We start from the raw sequence: 20,570 nt of genomic DNA on the forward strand, positions 1-20,570 counted from the left end.
ATTCTTTTTTTACATTAATTGTGTGTAGATCACATTTCTGTGCCCAACGTCTCTTCAGATACCCTCTCTAACAATTAAAGGAGACTTGAAAGTTTAGTTTCACAGAACATGTGCATCTGTCCTGCTCAAGCCTGATCACTTCAAAGGTGGTAGGATAATTAGTAGCTAAATGAAACAAACATGAAGAGGAAGCGGAACAGTGGTAGTTATGTGCCGCATGTGATCACAGAGCTCATGGAGAAGACTGAAGGGGGCAGAATGCATGGATAAACTGGAATAAGGGAGTCAATACTGAGTACCTGGGAATCAACATCAGTGCTGCATGATAAGCAAAGATTGAATGCAATTGGTCAGAGAAGGCCCACTGGAGAAGTGAAAATGTTTTATCAGTTACAGATGTGACAGAGTCAATAAGCAGCATCACCTTCTGTAACCTCAAAAGTGGAGGAGGACTGAGCAGAGAACCAAGTAATGAGGAACCATATTTTGTAAAGAAGGTGGCGTCACAATTAACATAGACTACTGTGGGCTCAGAAGCAGGCAGGATTCATTCACAGTGTACTTTTTCGATGAGGGCATTTCAATACAGTCTTCTGCTGAGACTTTCAAAGAATCTTAATGAAGTACAACCTTCCTTTGGGCATCGTGAGGTCAGTTATATATCTTATCAGTAAATGTACAATGAGTCGGCACCCCCCAAAAGAGCTGGACCTTTGATCAAGAATCTCTAGAGTCATTCATCCTTTAGTAGAATGCAAAATGCTGTCCAAAATGAAATTATTTAGTAATAACCTTCTATACACCAAAGTTGTGAATTTGTTGTTTGTTTATTTACAAAGGCAGGAAAGTTTAGTTTTGTTTTAAATTTATTTGGGAAGAAATATGTAAACCCTGAAGTCTTGAGCTCCTTTCCCAAGTGATCTAGACTTCTAGGTATTTTTGAGTGAAGCCATGACTTATCTGGTTGAGGCATAATGATGTTCCAAAGGGAAAAGAGAGCTGAACATGGGTGTGGAATATTCTGTGTGTCGCTGTATATTCTAATCATTTTTATAGATAGAGTTAAAGATAGGAAGAGACATTCACATATGCCGATTGAAATTGTTTGGAATTAGACTATTAAAATCAAAATAACATATGTAAGCCTCTTCAACTGTGTTGTAAATTCTAATGGAGGGAACTCATCAAGGGCAAGTATTTTTACATTGAACCTTGTTTTCTCTGGTGATTAGTGCATTTATTAGAAGATTGACTACTCCTTTTTAAAAAAGTTCTTCAACAAAAATTATCTGACAGCCCAAGGAATTCTCAAGTTAAGTTCCATTTCAGTGTTCAGGCAAATCAAATTATTATATTTCCAGATTTCCTCTTCTTTTGCTGCCATTCACAATGAAGGAGGAAAAAGCGGACTCCTTTGATGTGGAGAGAAAAAAAAAAAAAGCAATATATCACTTTCCTGAAAGAACATTTCTCAGTCTCTCATGTGAAAAAGGATTAGCACCTCCAACAAAGGTCCTGTGGATCACAGCATCAGGCAGCAATACCAAGCAGTACTCCTAAGAAGAGGAAAAACTGTATTTGAGCAAGAGTGTTTGTCCTGGCAAACAGAAGCTTTTTAATAACTGCAAATCTGAGATAATGGCATACGCTCCCTAAATCCTTAAGGACCAGACAGCTAGTTTAAATGGAGTGAAGTCAACTTTTGTTTTACAATAGAAGTCTAGTCTCATAAAAATATAGTTTTTTCACTAATGATTTAGTCTGCCTATCTGTGATTGATAAGGATTATGCGTATATGGATAAAATCATTTGGAAGATTCATCTTTGACCCTCTCTTTTACAAAAAAAGTTCCATTATAAGGTCACTTGCTTCCATTTTGCCCTAATAAGTTATTCAATAACCTGCTGAATTAATTTATTAAGATTTTGATTGAATGTTTCTTAGAAGAAAAGAAAACCTGCTCTGAGTTTCCAACACATTAAAGAATCCTTTTACATTAGATATAAAGAGGCTGTGGGAAGTAAGAAAATGGTAATTCATGTGTGACAGAAAATCCAAGGAGAAGGTTTATCTGTTAAACAAGGTTTGGTTTAAAAGTTTGGTTTTGCTAGACCTTCATTTGTTAGTCCTTTTTTCTGTATTATGCTTTCTAAAACTGAGAAAGTGAAAAGAACCTGATTTAAAGTAAGAATAATAATAATACCTTGTACTCATATAGTACTTGAGCCTGTCTAAAATCCTCTCTGCAAGTCCACAGCTTTAAACAGTCTGGATAGCTTTGGCTTTCTACTTCGCTTGATCCTGCTTGAATGGAAGTTTCTAAGTGGGAGGGGAGAAGGAGCCTGGTAGTGCTCACAGTATGAGCCCCATCATAAGGTGTATGATGCCAAACGATCCATCAGAGTTTCAGTCCAAAACCAAAACTTCAGCAGCTCTTACTTCAATGTTAGAAATCAGGGTTTCTTCTTCCACACAGATACCTTATTATAAGAAGACTTTATCGAATTGGCTTTTTTAGGAACAAATTTTGGTCTTCAGTAGCTCGCCAGTAACCCTCTGACCTTTCAGTAAATATCCAACTAAAGCTTTGAAATTAGGGTATTTAGTGTTTTATGGCCCAGAATAAAAATCTCCAATTCTGTTTCCAAATAGTGTAGCCTCAACACATTTTATTAAGCTCTTGACACATTCAGCGGTGTATATTTTGTAAAGTTCCTATGGTTATTGTTTTACAATAGCTGCTTGCAAAAGCATTGTAAGGGTTTCAATTAATCAGCCCTTTGTGCGCTTCAGACTATGCAAATTTATCACATCAAACCATTCAACTGCTCATGGGAAAGCCGTGTAAAAACTGTATTGTCTTCTAGCGCCTCCTCTCATTTAGAGTGATGTTTTAATAAGAAAGCTAATCAAGTTTTCTTATGCATTATTTATCTGTTAACATGTAAGGAAGAGCCGAATTAAAATTATGTCAACCGGGATATGGCAAGTGATGTGATAGATCTGGAAATGATTCAACAACAGAACAAAGCCAATATGATTCAACAGTTTTTGTCTACTCCCCTCCCTCTGGGGATTATTTAAGGTGGTGGTGTGAAAAACAAAAGGAGGTTAATTCGATAGCTGGAAAAGGGGAGGGGAAGAAAGGAATAACCACCTGTGTTAGCCTTAACATTTTGATTTAGAGATTTCGTTTCTGAATGTATAATGGCTCATTGAGATGAGTTTACTCAAAGCAAACCATTTCTTAATAGGAACAGTCAAACTTGAAAGCATTCCTACTGCTTCTTTGGCCCCATTTACCACCATGTTCATCAGCGGTAAACTATTCCCCAATAGATACCTGCAACCCCAGGTCTCGTGAAAGTTATCAGGAGACAGTGTCTTGATGATGTTAAATGACCTGCACAACCCAGGAAGGAGTCATCTGCTTTTCTGCCTCTCCAGCCAAAGTTAGTGCAACTGCAACTGCTCCTTCTATTCATTAAGTTGGTCTCCTTTGCTTTGCTAGTTTGCTTCCTGCTGAGAGTAATTAGGTTTCTTATATAATAATAATTCCTTGTATTTAGATGCAGCCTTTCTTTAAGGACCTTAAAGTACCTCTCAGACGTTAGCTCATCTGTTCTTCTAACACAATTGCCTCATGAGATAGGTGCTAATTATTCCTGTTACAAAGAGCAAACAACTAATGCTCACCAGAAAGTGGTGCTTCCTTCGCACCGCCAAGGTAACACATCAGTGGAAAAGCATTGAGTCAAATTAAAGTCACCCAATTCCTCGATCGCCTGCTCTACACAGGTCTAAGAGTCCAAGGGGTGATGAATTCTTTACAGACGGCATTTCGCCCACATTTATAAAGCTCACTAATACTGGGCACTGGTTGAGTGTTCATCCCTTACTAAACACGGCTGTCTTCTTGCACTGTGACTGATGGAGAAAATCCACAGCATCATTTCATCATTCAGTGTAAAGAGTGTAAAACTGTGCAGAATAAATAGTCTTGTCCAATGGCTGAGTATCTGTGGAAAGTAAAAGGAGGTAATTTAGACTTTGGGATTATTTCAGCAGACCATTCTGCCAGATGTGCTTCACATCATTTACAGCATTAGAAAGTGGCAAGCTGAATTGTATAAATGTATACAATATGTTTATGAAGTTTTCAATATTCACTCAGATGACTCGACATAAGCTACTCCGCCTATCTGGAGTTGAGGCCCTGAACCTCTACTTCCCCAGCAGTTGAGAGAAATGATTCTTTTTCTCTTTCCTCAATCAGAAAAGGAAGAGTAAGAATATATATTAACCTCAGAGAGGTAAATTTAATTCAAATGTGATTCCACTTAGAAGGTAGACTTGCTAAATAAAAATGTAAAAATTAAAGCAGACTGTGATATTAAAATGAGAACTGGCCATCAACAAAATTGAAACAATTTACTAATCAGGTCTCAACACATTGAAGTCACATCAAAAACATCTCTTGAATCAGAGATGGCATTACAGTTGTCTTCTGCAGTTGCCATTTGCTTTTCTGTCTTCATATGCTACTAGAATGCATTAATTTTTCTTACTATTTTCTCTTTTCTTACCTTTCTTTTTTTCCTGTTTGAGTTAAGGTAGTCCATTACACAGAGACAGAACACTAAAACCAGTATTTTTTAAAGGCCAAAAATGACTTTTGAATAAGTCAGTTGCTGTTTAGAATTAGGAATACTTTTTAAGCCAGACATGGTGGCTCACACCTCTCATCCCAGCCCTTTGACTTGAGTCCAAGAACTCGAGACCAGCCTGGGCAACATAGGGAGACCTCATCTCTACAAAAATAAAAATAAAAATTAGCTGGACATGGTGGCACACAGCTGGATGTGATAGTCCCAGCTACTAGGGAGGCTGAGGTGGAAGGATCACTTGAGTGAGCCATGATTGCCCACTGCACTCTAGCCTGGGCAAGAGAGTGAGACCCTGTCCAAGAAAAGAAAAAAAATATTTTTAAAGACAACCAAATGATTCCTGAGATTAACTCAACTTTTCCTGAGCAAACCTATTCTTAAATGATTACTGTGTTGTTCTGTGAAGCCTTGGAAATAGAAATAAGAAATTGGTGTAGGAGCCAGCAGTGTCTGCAGCATGATACAGAGAGCTGTGACAGGGGATGTCAGAAGTGCCTTTCCTCAGTGGATCGGCAGTCAGATTTAGACTCCCTAAATTTCTTCCCTTTACAAGTAGACATTAAGATGGATGGTGATGGAATAATATTTTGTTGATTGGGGTATCGGCAGTTCCTTTCCGCTCTAACTTTCTGTGATTTTTTTTTCTTACTATCTATTTGCATTTGTTAAAAGTTCTATACTGTAGTCTGTGGTCCAATTCCCATTTGGCCCTCCTGAGTGCATTAAATGTTCCTGAGCATGTTAAACTGGTGTATTTGCATTTTATTGCCAGGAGGTTGTGCTGTAAACAATGGGGTTGAGACACCAGCTTGAGCCAGGGGATGAAATTTTATTTTAAAATCTGAAATGCTGTGTAAGCATTTAAGGTATGAATTGGTAATTGTTTCACAACAGCTTCCATTAGATATGGTTTATTTGTAGTCCGTCCTCTTTTCAAGGATCCAGGGGAGTGTTAACACACTGAAGCGCACCGCATATCATTTACATTTTAAACCAGTGTTAAGGGAAAATGACCATAACTTTTAAGACTTCTAAATATTGGAATGGACTTTATGCCTCTGTCCCTGGAGAAAACAGTTTTAATCTTTCATTTGAAAATAAGAAAAGAAACCTTCCCGCTGTGATTAAGGATTTGAATAATTCTGAAACAGAGAAATACTGTTAGAAAAGTCTGGTTCTAAGATTGAGAACTCTCTTTCTACCCCTAATGAATTCAGTAAAATACAAACTTTTAAAAATCATCTGTCTAATTTGAGATTCGAGATCATCAAATTCTGTCTAAATATTTTGTTTTAACTTCTAAGCTCATTATGGTCTCTTTGTGTTAACTTGTATTAAAATCTGTCAGCTATGACTGGTCTCATAAGCACAGTCAGCGGACCAGAATAAGTTAATTATTTACTTGTGTCACTAGTGCTCTTCATCTAATGAAATGCACAGCTGTGTTAGATCTGCAGTTGGATGTGTAGCTTCCATTGTTCCTCAAGTCAGCAGAGGGTAGAAGCCGCAATGATGGAGAGCCCTCAGTTCTTTCTGCTGTTCTGGCTTTCTGTGTCGATTTCATGGATCTTTTATCATTCACTTTCACACAAAACAAACAACACAGGGCTGTCTGCTATGGGAACCATCTTGGCATATAAAAGGGTTTTCAGGGCCTAAAGTAATTTTAAGTCAGCTAAGATTTAATTTTTGACTTACAGGTGCCCTTGGTGCAGATATTGCCAAAGCAGTTCCTGTAATGGAAGGAAAAAGATCCAAAAGCTACTTATGTGTATTTTTTTAACAAAATGTCAGAAGAGGGCTGATAAGAAAACAACTTCCCCAGAAGGAAGCTCTGCACTAAATATTATTAATCAGATTTCAAGCAAAGGTATTAGAGATTCACATTTCAGTGGAACGAGCACTTTTCTCATTTTAATAACATAATGTTGAATTTGCTTAATTAAATGTGTCAATTCAAACTGTAAACACAAAATGTAAGTCATCTCTCTCCTTACCCACCCCCAATATAAGTACGTCATGCTTCCTTGGTCAGTTTCTGCACCTCCTGCCCCTCACTCCCACCTTCTCTTGATGGAGGGTGGACAGGCAGCTTCCTCCTGAGCAGACGCCGGCCTCCTCCTGCGAACTGCTGCTTAAGGGGTGCTGAGGTTTCTCTTTGGTTTTGTTTTTTCAGGGGTATAGCTGAACCCTCCATCTCCTCACCAGCCAAAATTCCATTCTCACTTGAGCTGGTCCCAGAACCGGCCCCTTTAGGGATTGCCGTTTTTAACATTTTGTTCACCGCTGAACAATGTTGTTGTCGGTGCACCTAGATTTACAATTTGATCTCTTTCAAAGTAGATTTCCCAGTAGCCCTAGGGTTTTGTCAGATAATTTCAGTGTGGATAAGATGGATTTTTGGAAGGAAGAAAGAAGGGTCACACACTCTGCTTGATTGAAATTCTAACACGTTGTAGCTGAATTTGAAATAAAGTGAACTGAATGATTGTTTCTGTTCTTCATGTAGGAAAGCATATATTTATAATAAACAATACCATTTTAACCCAAAAGCCAATTTAAACTAACTACATGCTCTAGGATTCAACTCCACAAACTTAATATCCATATTGTGGGCAGCTACAAGAAATCAGAATATTAATAACCAATATTACATAGGCAAATGGCATTCTTTTTTCTTTTGACTTTAGCTCCTGGTGATTATAACAAATCACAAACTATTAAAATAGTTTGAATAATTACATACAGTCAAATTGAATGAAATATTTGAGAACAGTTTCTTTGCAATAGGGGCAGATAGTGGATAACTTTACACACAGAGAAAAGGAATTTTATCTTTTACTACAAATGTAAAAGCGTTTGTTTTCTTAATCCAATGTCACTGTACACTAGTTTTCTGATTCTAAATTATGAAGGTTGTAGTTAACAATGTAAATTCTATTCTTACTCCTCTTCCCAAGAAAAAGAAATCAGAGGAATGAAAAACTATTTAGCAACAAAATCCCCTATAGGTTAGAATAATATTAAGGGAATTAATTTAAGAGAATATTAGTAGTGCATAGAGTTGGTAGATTTTGGTTTTGTTGTTTTCATTCTTAGAATTCCATTTCTAATTCTAGCCTTTTTTTTTCCAAGAACGATTTGGCATTTAATTTTCTTGTTCAACTTTACAAGTTCAATCAAAGATCACTTTCCTAATGGGTTGTAAGCTATAGGAATTAAAATTCCTTTGGGCAGTTTAGACTCAGCCAGGGAAGCCCTGGCAAAAATCAGCCAACCAGCCAGAGCACTGCAGCCTATATATAGGTAAACCTGTTAGCACATCAGCCACACATGGGTGCTTCTTGTTACTGTTTTTTAAAACCACATTGTAAGCACACCCCTCATCCAATCATTTCTGTGTTTGGGGTCAGAGAACTTGGATTTGTTTAACTTGGGTGCAGAACCCAGCAGATCACAAACTAGCTGATGGGGAGCAAAACTGCTGCTGACTTAAAGCTTCAGGGATGGCCACAGGCCTGGGGTCCAGTGAAGCCGCTGTTCTTCAGTCTCTGTGGCACAGGAGGGTGGGCAGGCAGCCTGACAGCACCATTGTGTGCCATGCCAGCAGCACAGTCCACCGGCTGCAGTGCCTTTCGCAAGGAGAGTCGTTTTTGAACTGTTTGTCCAGCAGGATTGTTGAAAATTGCTTTTGTTACTCTTGGTAGAGGCCATGGGGAAGATTTTAGAGCAGTGGAAATAGAAATAGCAGCGGGGAAATCCCAATTAAGTACTGTATTCTTCCTTTCTGCCGATTTCTTTATGTGGCATGAAATCTTCTCTCCCCCAGGTGTTTGTGGCTTGATTGTCCCTCAGGAAGACATGCCATTTTGTGATTCTGGCATCTGTCCGGATATCATCATGAACCCACACGGCTTCCCATCACGAATGACGGTCAGTGACCTGTAGGTTTTTCAGAGGCACTGCCTTTAAGGAAGAAGCAGGCAGTTAGTTTAGTTAGAATGGAGGTGACAAGGACTCTGAAGCTGTTTTTTCAGGTAGAGCTCTTTTGCCCCTTGCCAGATAAACAGGCTTCCAGCCCCTGACGATTCTGGGCCACTCTCCTGTACAGAAACAATGAGGAGCATGTCTATACCTCCCTTTGAGAGTGGAGTCTTCTGAGTGATGAATTTGCCTCTCAGCAAAAGAGAACTCCTTGTATTGAACCTAAATGGATCTCCCTTTCAGTGATTATTTTTGGTGATCCTGGCTCCACCTCTTAGCAGCTGTGTGGCCTTGGACAAGTTGCTTATCCTCCCCATACTTCAGTTTCTTCATCTGTAAAATGAAGAAATATAGGACCTATCTCATAGGGTATTGAGAGTCATAAAATTAGATCACACATGTCAAGCTTAAATACTGCTTCTGTTAATTTATCAGTTATTAATAGTGGTCGTGGGGAAATAAGCTGGAGATAAATAAGCAGAGAGAGTGCTTGTGCCACAGGGAGGTGCTCACTTAATTTGTTCACATCCCACAGGTGGGGAAGCTCATTGAGCTGCTGGCTGGCAAGGCTGGTGTGCTGGACGGCAGATTCCACTACGGCACTGCGTTTGGAGGCAGTAAAGTGAAGGATGTGTGTGAGGACCTCGTTCGCCATGGTTATAACTACTTGGGGAAAGACTGTGTTACATCGGGCATCACAGGGTAAGCATGCGATTGAGCTATTTTAAAGAAAAAGAATGGTTTTACTAGGATAGGGGAGACAAAGCTTTAAGGTGTACTCTATTAAGTATACTTTCAGGCAAGCTTGTACAGCCCGTGGGCGGCATGTAGTCCAGGACAGCTTTGAATGTGGTCTGACACAAATTCATAAACTTTGTTTAAAAACATTGTAAGAGTTTTTCATGATTTAAAGAAAATTTAGCTCACCAGCTATCGTTAGTGTTAGTGTATTTTATGTGTGGCCCAAGACAGTTCTTCTTCCAATACGTCCCAGGGAAGCCAAAAGATCGGACACCCCACCTTAAAGTGTAAGCGTTAAAGCCATATGCCTTAAGCTTTATTTTTTTAAGAAACTGGATACCAGAAAATCTAAATTTAGAAAATTAACAATTGTGGAGTGCTGTTTGTACTAGTAAGATTATAATTTAGAAAGTAGAAAAGATTTTTGGGAGGCCAAGGCAGGTGGATCGCCCAGGAGTTTGAGACTAGCCTGGGCAATGTAGTGAGTCTTCGTCTCAAAAAAATAAAGTAGAAAAGATTTAATTTACCATAATATGATTTCTACCCTATGCCTACTTTTAAGGTATCAATTACGTATAATACAATTACATATAATACAAAGTTTTCCTTTAACTCTTGAACTTTCCCTGCATTTATGTGATGAGTATCAGAATAATAAATGCTTTGACAGGTAGACCAAGGCCTAACATTTGTGCATGTGTTCACTAAAGATGTACTAAGCACCTATCTAATATGTGCTAGGCACTGAGTATATACCAATAAATATAGTAGACAGGTCCCAGTTCTATGGAGCTGACCATTTAGGTGTGTTGCTAGACATTAAAAAATAACGGACACAAGGTAACTTCTCAGTAGGACCTACTGTGACCATCTTATTGAAAACCATAACCCCGTACTGCCCATTTGCTGCTTTATTTTCCCTGTAGCACTCACCATTTTCAAATATACTACATAATAATACTATTGCCTGTCTCCCCAACTAGAACGTAACCTCCATGAAAGCAGGGCTGGTCTGTTTTGTTTACTATTCTATTTCCAGGGCATAGCACAGGGCCTGACATACAGCAGGCACTCCATAAACATTTATTGAAAAAAGGAATGCAGACAAATAAATGCAAGTACATATAGCTCTCACCAAAATGGAGACAGAGTGGGTGAGAAGGCCCCTGTGAGGAATTGGATATGATATTTCAGCTGAGAGATAAAGGGTGAGAAGGATAGGGCATTCGAAGAATGTTTAATGGAGAGGAAAAGTTATGTTTAACACTTTGCTAGGGAAAGAGCTTGGTAAGTTCAGGGAACAGGAAGAGGCCAGAAGAGGCAGTGCTGGCGGCCCGAGGTGAGGGTAGAGGGGAGGAAGAGCCAGGCAACCAGGCTTGGGAGCTTGTGTTAACCTGTGAGAAGCAGATCCCTGCAATGATCATGAATGACAAGGTTCTGAAGCTGGAATCATCGTGGTTTTAAAGGATCAAATTAGTTGCCTAAATTAAGACACACTTACGTATTTTATGCCAGATAAAACTCCAGGACCTAGTGTTTATAGTGTTCTTCTAGGTGTTGTTTTTTGTTTGGTTGGTTTTGGGTTTTTTTTTGTTTTTTTTGCGGGGGGGGGGGTTTGAGATAGAGCTTCACTCTTGTTGCCCAGGCTGGAGTGCAATGGCATTGTCTCAGCTCACTGCAACCTCTGCTTCCCCAAGGGGTTCAAGCGATTCTCCTGCCTCAGCCTCCCGAGTAGTTGGGACTACAGGCATGCACCACCATGCCTGGCTAATTTTTTGTATTTTGAGTAGAGATGAGGTTTTGCCAAGTTGGCCAGGCTGGTCTTGAACTCCTTACCTCAAGTGATCCACCCTCCTTGGCCTCCCAAAGTGCTGGGATTACAGGCGTGAGCCACTGTGCCCTGAGGTTTTAAACTACTTGAACACTAGTGAAACTCAGCATGGAAGCATGTGTGAGAACAGAGCTTGATTTTAGTGCTGTAGATAGACTCTCCAGATGTGATTGAAATGGTTGGAGTGCTTTTAAAAATTGCCTGTTAAGACTATAATAATATGGATTTCTTAGGTGTATCATTCCTGAGATGTTATAGAAAATCACATTACAGGAAAAGACCAATGGACCATTTCAGAAATGGTTTAATAAAATAATTGTGACCATTTCAGAAAACATAATTGTCATTGCTAAATTCATTAACCTTCACTTCTCCACCCAGAAATAAGGCACATTTTTGGCCATATGTTGACCAGAAAATGCAAAACCATAGGATCAATTTGGTGGACCTTCATGAACATAATTTGTACTGAAAGAATTGGATGGGTTATATCCTGCTTGCCATAGATAATGGTTAGTCTATATCCCAGTCCACACTGCCTTCCCTTATGCCCCCAGCCAGAGTTTTCATTTCTTTGCCATTTATTTCAGTGACAAAATCTGAGAAGCACTGTTTAGTTAAAAATTCCCGGCCGGGTGCGGTGGCTCAAGCCTGTAATCCCAGCACTTTGGGAGGCCGAGACGGGCGGATCACGAGGTCAGGAGATTGAGACCATCCTGGCTAACACGGTGAAACCCCGTCTCTACTAAAAAAAAAAAACAAAAAACTAGCCGGGCGAGGTGGCGGGCGCCTGTAGTCCCAGCTACTCCGGAGGCTGAGGCAGGAGAATGGCGTGAACCCGGGAGGCGGAGCTTACAGTGAGCTGAGATCCGGCCACTGCACTCCAGCCCAGGCGACAGAGCGAGACTCCATCTCAAAAAAAAAAAAAAAAAAAATTCCCGAGGGCATTTAAACATATCACCACCAGCTTTCACCTTTTGTTCATTCTTGAACATAGGTAGGAGGAAAAATTGCATATGGCTTTACTCTATGGATGATGGAATAGCATTGAGTAACTGAGTGTCGTAAATTCTACCATGAGCAACGCTACCATTGAGGAATAGAATCATTCACTGTTAGAGCTGGAAAGAATCTGGTTCTGACTGCCTTGTACAACTAAGAACACTCAGCTAGAGAGGTCATGTAATTACTGTGTGACAAAACTGAGACAAGGACAGGGTCTCTTGATACCCTCTCCATTGTGCCTTCCACTCTATTCTGTGTCTTCCAAGAACCAGGTTGTGCTGAAGTCAGCAGAATGGCCTGATGACTGCAAAAGCCCTGGCTTAGGATGCTGAGAATGTGATCAGGGACACGGAGCAAGCAGGGGCCAAGCTTTCTCTTTGCCTCTCTGCTGTGTCTGTTGTTTCCTTTGCTTTTTCTACTTTTACATCATGCTGTAGCCCAGAGTTTACTTGTTCCAAATCAGACCAGTGTTGCAGGGAGAGCCCTGGATTTGAATCCCCACTGCACCACTCACCAGCTCTTATCTGACCTCTGGGGCTGTCTGTGTCCATTTCTTCATCTTCAAAATAGAGGTGACAGTTCTTCCTCCCTGGATCATTGTATGGATTAAGTAGCACATGGTAGATGCTTCCTTCCCTTTGAAGAAGGAAGTTTGAGGCAGTTAAAAAAATTTTTTTAAGACATCAGTGCTCTGGTTGTTCTTGCTCCAGACTAATGAGAAAAGGTTTCTTCTGTCAAAGTACATGTATATTCACCCTCTTCTTAAACTCTTATTACAGCCTTTCTAAAGATTCATTGAATCAGTTATGTAATAGACATTTATTGAGTACGAGTTGTGTGCCAGGCAGGGTCACAGGTGCTGGAGCCACCGTGACAAAGGAGACAAAGTGCTTATCCTTGCAGAGTTACTTCTTGTAGGGAAGACAGGCAATAATCTGAGAGATAATAAATGTACACCACGGTATTAAAAGGGGCAAGTGCACCAAAGGGTCAGGTTGAGACGGGGCCGGAGTGGCAATGTCAGGTGGGAGGAGAACTTCTTTAGATATTCAGGGAAAGTCTCTCTGAGCAGGTGAAATGTTTGACAGAGCCATGTGAGTACCTGGTGGGAGAGTGTTTCAGGCAAAGGAAACAGTAAGTCAGAGGCCCCAAGAGAGGAACAGACTTGCTCCATTTGAGGAGTAATGAAGAGGCCAGTGTTGCTGGAGTAGCGTGAGTGTCGGGACACGGGAATAGGAATAGTGAGGTGTGCAGGAACTGGAGTATGTCTCACCATAGGGCCATAATATAGAATGTTGGCAGTACAGATTCCAAGTATGATAGGAAGCCATTGGTGAGTTGAGGACAGAAGAATGACCTATTGTGATTTACATTTTAGAAGGAGTCCCCTGACTTTTTATGCAAAGAATAGATTGTTGAGGGATTAGAGTGGAAGCAGGGAGATTAAATAGAAGATTGTCTGTGGCAGCCCAAGCAAGAAGGGATGGTGGCCTGACCAGGGAGGTCACCCTGAAGGAGGGATCATCCCATACACACTGTTTCCCAACCTGTTTAAGTGTCTATTTCTTTGTAAAACCATTTATCTTTGAATATAGCTATGGTACTTTTCATATTTTTAGAACTAGTCTTTTCATTCACTACAGACTGAAAATCGTTCTTATCCAGTCAGTCATAAATGAGTAAGGACCTGCCAGTGGTGGGTCCAAAGGCTGTCTCTTGTTAGCCCAAACTTAGTTTCTTAACCCACAACACTTGAACTTTCTTTCAGTGAGCCCTTAGAAGCATACATATATTTTGGCCCCGTGTACTATCAGAAGCTAAAACACATGGTGCTGGATAAAATGCATGCCCGGGCCCGGGGCCCACGAGCTGTCCTTACCAGGTAAGAGAAAAGTACTTACAAAAAGAATTGATAATGCAGTCAAGCCCACCTTGTATTTTCCAGATATGGCAAAAAGCAGACTCAACAAAGTTTCTGTTTTCCTGAGATGTCAAAATTTGGCAAGTTTGACTTTAAGAAAATCATATATGTATGATTAACATGAAAAAGTAGCAGCCAATTAAAAAATATTTCACAAGTGCAAGAGCAAACCCACCATAGGTCTTGCCAGTGGACTCCTAACACAACTATTTACTGTGTAAATGTCTGCAAATGTGGTCCTATTTATAAAGGTTCATATAAGAAGATGTGTATGTATATACCCACACACACACTGATATGCCCCTGTGTACACAGAAGACACATGCATACATTATTTGTTAGCATAAACCACAATTGGAGTTTTTTAAAACTAATGTTATTGAAACATAAGGCACCTCCACTTGCAGACTTATTTGAGTAAGCTAGAGGAGGTCAGGGGCCACCTGCACCCCATACAGGTATACCCTCGATCCCAAGCACAGTGTCTGTGTGTTAATGAATGGATAAGTTTCTTGGGAAAGAGAATTACAGCTACTAAGTTTCACATGTTCTTAGTGTTATTTTTTCCAGTTGGAAATGCATAGTCGAGGGCAGTGGTTCTCAGCCAGGGATGCTTTTGCCTCCCAGGGGACATTTAACAACATCTGGAAACATTTTCAGATGTCCCAGCTTGGGGTTGGGTAAGTAGCTACTGGCATCTAGTAGGGAGAGGCCAGGGATGCTATAGGGACAGTCCCCCACAACAGAGAGTCACCCAGCTCAGTATGTCAGCAGTGCCAAGGTTGAGGAACCCTGGGCTAAGGGAGGGAACCCAGGCCTTGGAGTCAGACGGACAAAGCTACGCTCTCATCTCCACCTTTTCGTTCCATCACAAGCCTTGGACAGATTGCTGATGACCACAGTCTAATGAAATGCTCAGCTTCAGCATTTCTCATATTTAAAGTGGAGACAATATACCTACTTAATAGGTGCTGGTGAATGTCGAGAGTGTGAATACAGAATGTATATAATGCCCACCCACAGGTGGCATCAGCAAGCATTCGGTTCCCTCCCCACTTTCACTGAGCACAGCCTGGATGTAACAATGTGGAGAGGGGGCAAGGATGAGGCAGCTCATGTTGGGGGTTTTATTTTTTTTTTTAAACCAAGGGAGAGGTGTAGATGACTCAATTCCTTGACCATTTAAAACTGAGCACTTGCACATGTCTGTTGAAATGATAGACATATGTGGGCTTAAAACTGCAAAGAGGGAGGAGAAGTTGAGATTCTCAAGACGATAATCACTTCAGCAATGGGACCCTCATTGGGTTAGATGCATTTCTCCCCTAAATGCTGTCCCCTCCTAAACTTCCATTTCAGTTACAACATCCAAAAACTATTCCAGTGTAACATAAATGTCAAAGCAGTTATTTCCTATATTTTGCTTTGTTGTGTAGAAAAAGTTATTACTTTGGTATTACTTTTGTGCCTTCCATATGAAGACTGCCTCGAGTGCATTTGTCTGTAGTCAGTTATCTTAGTTGGTTAAAATCCAAGTATTGGATTCTGTCCACATGTGGTCTGTCTACCTTTACCTTGTTCACTGACCTCAGGTGGAGGGAGCAACTACCCATGCGTGTTTCTACCGGCAGATAAAAATGTATAGATGTGCTCAGTTATGAAGTTTCCACTATAATGTGTTTATTTAGACCTATTTGTAAGTTATTCATGTGCATATTTCCTTTCAACAAGTATTCTACAACTTCTTTGATTTCACATTGAAACTTAAAACCACAACAATTCTAAAAATCGTAGAATTTTGGTATGTGTTGGCATACCCTGTGTTCACCTTCTTAATTCTTTGGGAGATGGCAGCAACAACAAAGATGAAAAGATGCTATGGAATACAGCAAACAAGGGGTGCATGGTCACCCCTGCTCACAGATTACCTTTAAGAAGCCTGCCAGGGAGCTTGCTTTTTTTTTCTGCAAATAATTTGTGTGATCCATACCTACATGGGGTTACCTAAATTGTTCAGATCCCTCTGATTTTACTTACATCTCTGGGTCCTGGATTCTGAACCTTTTAAAGTATTCTCAAGCCCAGCATATACACAAACCACAGGGAATCCATTCAAGAGGCTAACAGCTCTGGTTGCAACTACTGGAGGATCCAGGTTCCCCCTCCAGTCTGTTCTGCTTAGTTTTTCTGCTTTTAAATAATAGAATACTGAGACATCTTTGAAAATACTCAAAGACATTGTTTCCTGATTTGAAAACTCTGCTAAGTTCTAATAATAATGATAGTGATGGTAATAGTAATGGTGTTTTCTGTGATTATATATTAATATGTTATTATATCATATGATATTATGTAATTATATATTAATTTCATTTAACCATAACAACCATCAGTATTACATCTTTTCTCATTTGAGGCTATTTGGGATAGGTGGGCTTATGCACTTTTACAGATGAGGCTGAGTAGCATGTTCAAGGTCACTGTCCAGTTATTGATTTGGATCCAGGTAAGCCCTGCTCCAAAGCCTCGTGCTCTCTGCCAGCATGTGATGCTGCTTCTTTGTTTGTTTAACAGAATAATAACACATTTGTCTAATAACTTGTTTCAAAGGCAACCCACTGAAGGACGGTCTCGTGATGGTGGCTTGCGTCTTGGGGAAATGGAACGTGACTGTTTAATCGGTTATGGAGCCAGTATGCTTTTGCTAGAGAGACTAATGATTTCAAGTGATGCCTTTGAGGTTGATGTCTGTGGGCAGTGTGGACTTCTGGGGTATTCTGGCTGGTAAGTGGATACCATATGTCTCTCATACCACACCTCTTGCCTCTTAAATCACAGCTCAAGAATTGACCCTGGATCCTATCCGCATATTCTCCAGCCTCTGTCTGTGATCGCTAACATACCCTCCCTCATGCATGTATTCCTGTCATTGGGGATACTCTGTGTACATGTCTCATTTGTCTGCATCGTGATCTACTTCCTACATAGCTAGAGGCTCAGCTCCCAAGGAGTACAAACTTTATCTTCCTTTAAATATTATCTCAGGTACTTTTTATAACACTATTTGCCTGTGAAAATCCTAGCAGATGCATTGTTGGATGTTAGAATCACAGTGTGTTAAAGAACCCTCTTTAGGGAAGATTACATCGAATGCTTTCATTTGTAACTTCAGACCCAAAGAGCCAGGGATGCTGCCCCAGGTCTTATAGCAAATTGGTGACAGAGCCAAGAGCCAAGACCAAGATGACCTAGTACCCTGCCCCCTTGTCTGGACTCTCTCTGCCAAGGCTAGCTGCTTCACACTTGTACGGTAGATTCTGTGAGGGCAGAAACCGGGTCTGTCTCAGTAATTTATTCAGCAAACATTTAGTAAGTATCTGCCAAGTGTCAGACACTGTTCTAGGCCCCAGAAATGCAGCAGTGAACAAGACAGATGATGGCTGCTCCCAAGGAGCTTATCTTCTACTTTATTCTCATTGCATCCTGTCATGTTTACCCTCATTTCTCCAGCCTGGGACCTGATAGATGCTTCATAAAAAAATACTGGTTGAATGATACTCTGCATTTGTAGGATTGCCAGTAAGTAAATCATGTCGTTTGTAAAGTTTATAATTTCTGTGTAGAGTTCGGTACACAAAGGTCACCTTAAAAGATGACGCTAGATTTTTTTTTTTTCTGTGCAGTTGCACCACCTTTCCTATTTGTAATGATTCCACTCTGTCGCCAAAAAACAAAAAGCTCACTTAGGGTTATTCCTAAAACACTCCTGTAGGCAAGAGAATCCATAGTTCCCCAAAAGCGAGGGTTTTTTAATTTTGTTTTTGTTTTTTTTTTGTTTCGAGACAGAGAGTCTCACTCTGTCACCCAGGCTGGAGTGCGGTGGTGTGATCTCAGCTCACTGCAGCCTCAACCTCCCAGGCTCAAGCGATCCTCTCACCTCAGTCCCCTGAGTAGCTGGGACTACAGGCTCACACCACCACGCCTGACTAACTTTTGTACGTTTTGTAGAGGCAGGGTTTCACCATGTTGCCCAGCTTGTCTCAAACTCCTGGGCTCAAGTGATCCCTCCCACAGTGCTGGGATTTACAGGCATGAGCCACCACGCCCAGCCAAAAGTGAGTTCTTTACTTAACTTTTCAATCAGAGGCAAGGTCCAACAAGATCTAAGGCAGAAGCTACAGAGCTTCCAGCCTCACCCCCTCATTGCCCCTCACCTGCCCTCCCTAGAGTGCCTTTTCTCTAGATAGGGGCCATCCCCAAGATATAGTTAGACCCAAATAACATTCATTGCTGGAATTTGAGGAATTTGTGGGTCACCTTTTCCCCATTGAGTCCCCACCGTAGTTTCCTTCCAGACAGAGTCTCAACATCTTGCCATCCTGAGCTACTAATTTCTAAGTTGAAAAAAGCCAATCACAAGTTGAACAAGTGGGCTTCTTAGAACACAGTGTATCCCTTGCCAGATAAATGTCAAAACCTTTTAGCCCGTTATTTCATGATTTTGGTGTAGAAGACTCTTTGTCTGTGAAGAGATCATTTCACAAAAACTAACAGAAGAGGTGGCCATTTGCAGTTCATCTTTCATAAGGTTGCAGAGAAGAAGTGACATGATTCCAAGGATAAGCCTAGCTGTTTCTTATGTGAATGAGATGAGGGTTTGCTTCAGTCCTGAGATGTCTGTTTGTCTTTTGAAATGCATATTGAGCTTGCTTTTTATAGTCTGCGCTGTGCAACCAAAAAGAAAAAAAAGAAATCATGTAATAGGAAGATGCCTGAATCCTCTTTCCACTATGCTTAAATCTTCAAATTTGACACAAGCGTTTTTAAATAATTTACTTCGAAAGGATGGTACAGAAGAATCATGTCATTAAAAATAGAGGTCATGGAACTTCAAAAAGAGTTTCCTTTTCTTTTCCTCCCCCTTGCATTCTTCCTCCCTCTCCCCACCCCCAAAGAAAAAAGAAAACAGTCAACCCAATTCACTTATGCACTTTGAGAACCTTCCCCTCTCCACCACTGGTTACCCAGGGAAGGTAATGTAAGCAAGAAGACCTGTAAGCAGTGATTGATCCTCAACATTATTCTGCTAAATGTGTATCTTCTTTCCTGCTTCATTTCTGTCTCATTTAGAGAGCATCTGATGGCAGTGTCTGATTTTGAAGCATATGTGTTCAGTGTGCATTGTATTTGAAATCCTTTGAAAGAGAACTAAATCAGGTTATACACTTTGAGGGTCTTTACTGTAATTAAACAGACCTCAATATATACCATATGTCTGATTTTGAGTGGCCTACTTATACCCTTGTTGCCAACAGAAAAAAATCCTAATCCATTCTAGTAGTCTAGCCACCGCCTCGGGTGCTGCTTTCTGGCTGAGGAGCATAATGATGCTGTCATTTTTCCCATCATTACCTGATCATGTGTGCTGGGTTGAGTGGGAGGGAGCATGGGCGTCGTTGGAGGAAGTTGCTCTTTAATGAGCGGCACAATGGAGGCTGGGTAATTAGAGCAGTTCGGAACCTTGAAACTGGCCTTTTGTCAGGGATTTGCACATTAGTGAGGCATTGCTATGGGGATGTTTACAGCACGACTGTTGTTCTACAGAAGACACTAAGGGTATAAGTCACAAAAGCGAGGTCCAAAAGGAAGACTTCAGGAAAAAGAAAATCCCTGTTAAGATAATTAGCTCATAGAGGATGTTTCACTGGACAGTCATTTCTCATGTGAAGCCACAGCCTCTCCTTTTTGCTACCTTTGCCCTAAAAAAATCCGTTCATTTTATTGTTGTTCAGGTCAAGTTTCTACCTTTGCAAATTGTTCAGATACAAGGTAAGGTAAGGTTTTATACACACACATGCACACTGGAACATTTTAAATGATGGAGAAATATTTAATAATAGAGAAGATTAAAGGGCTTTCTGGAATATGAATCAGTACATATGGAAATGTAAAATAGATTAGCTTGGATTGGAGTCATTGGGTAATGTACTAGTCAGGAGAAGAAGAGAAAAGTTACCCCCGTTAAATCCATTTCCCCAATTTAATGAAAGCATGAACATGAATCCTAGATAGATTACATCAACCCAAGCACATTAAAAAGATAATTTTTAAACTCAAATGTATTAAATAGGTCTTTAAATAATCTTTTAAGAAAAAGTAACTCACCAAGTTTATATTTGTACTGTTGACAGATCAAATACAGGTTAAGCACCCTGCATCGTCTCGTCATAGCATCAATTGTGCATTTGTGAGGGTTAGTCTTCTCTCATTCTCCTCCTGAGGAAACTGTCTGCATAGTTACCACCGTCGCGTGCACATTCTCAGCCTCAGTGCTTGCTTTTCTTTTCTGAAATAATACAAGCTTTATTTTACTGATTGCAAAAATGATCCCTGCTCATTGTAAAACATTCAAAAGTTACC

General features: G+C 40.4%; 1 protein-coding gene and 1 long non-coding RNA gene across 3 annotated transcripts in view; one reads left to right on the top strand and one right to left on the bottom strand.

The window, feature by feature from the left end:
• POLR3B (polymerase (RNA) III (DNA directed) polypeptide B) overlaps positions 1–20,570 on the top strand; it is a 137,749-nt gene that overhangs the window by 114,903 nt on the left and 2,276 nt on the right. For both annotated transcript variants that reach the window (XM_011935532.1, XM_011935541.1), the window contains exons 24-27: positions 8,498–8,601; positions 9,188–9,354; positions 13,998–14,111; positions 16,761–16,934. In XM_011935532.1, coding sequence (XP_011790922.1) covers positions 8,498–8,601; positions 9,188–9,354; positions 13,998–14,111; positions 16,761–16,934 — 559 coding nt within the window. The remainder of the gene's footprint in view (positions 1–8,497; positions 8,602–9,187; positions 9,355–13,997; positions 14,112–16,760; positions 16,935–20,570) is intronic.
• LOC105507126 overlaps positions 8,849–20,570 on the bottom strand; it is a 276,554-nt gene continuing 264,832 nt past the window's right edge. Inside the window, exons 2-4 of the long non-coding RNA XR_001001047.1 lie at positions 20,316–20,496; positions 12,759–12,865; positions 8,849–8,985 (exon numbers count right to left, since the gene is read on the bottom strand). This is a non-coding gene — a long non-coding RNA (uncharacterized LOC105507126). The remainder of the gene's footprint in view (positions 8,986–12,758; positions 12,866–20,315; positions 20,497–20,570) is intronic.

This window comes from Colobus angolensis, unplaced genomic scaffold (genome assembly GCF_000951035.1).
Source record: "Colobus angolensis palliatus isolate OR3802 unplaced genomic scaffold, Cang.pa_1.0 Scaffold10, whole genome shotgun sequence".
NCBI classification, from domain to species: Eukaryota; Metazoa; Chordata; class Mammalia; order Primates; family Cercopithecidae; genus Colobus; species Colobus angolensis.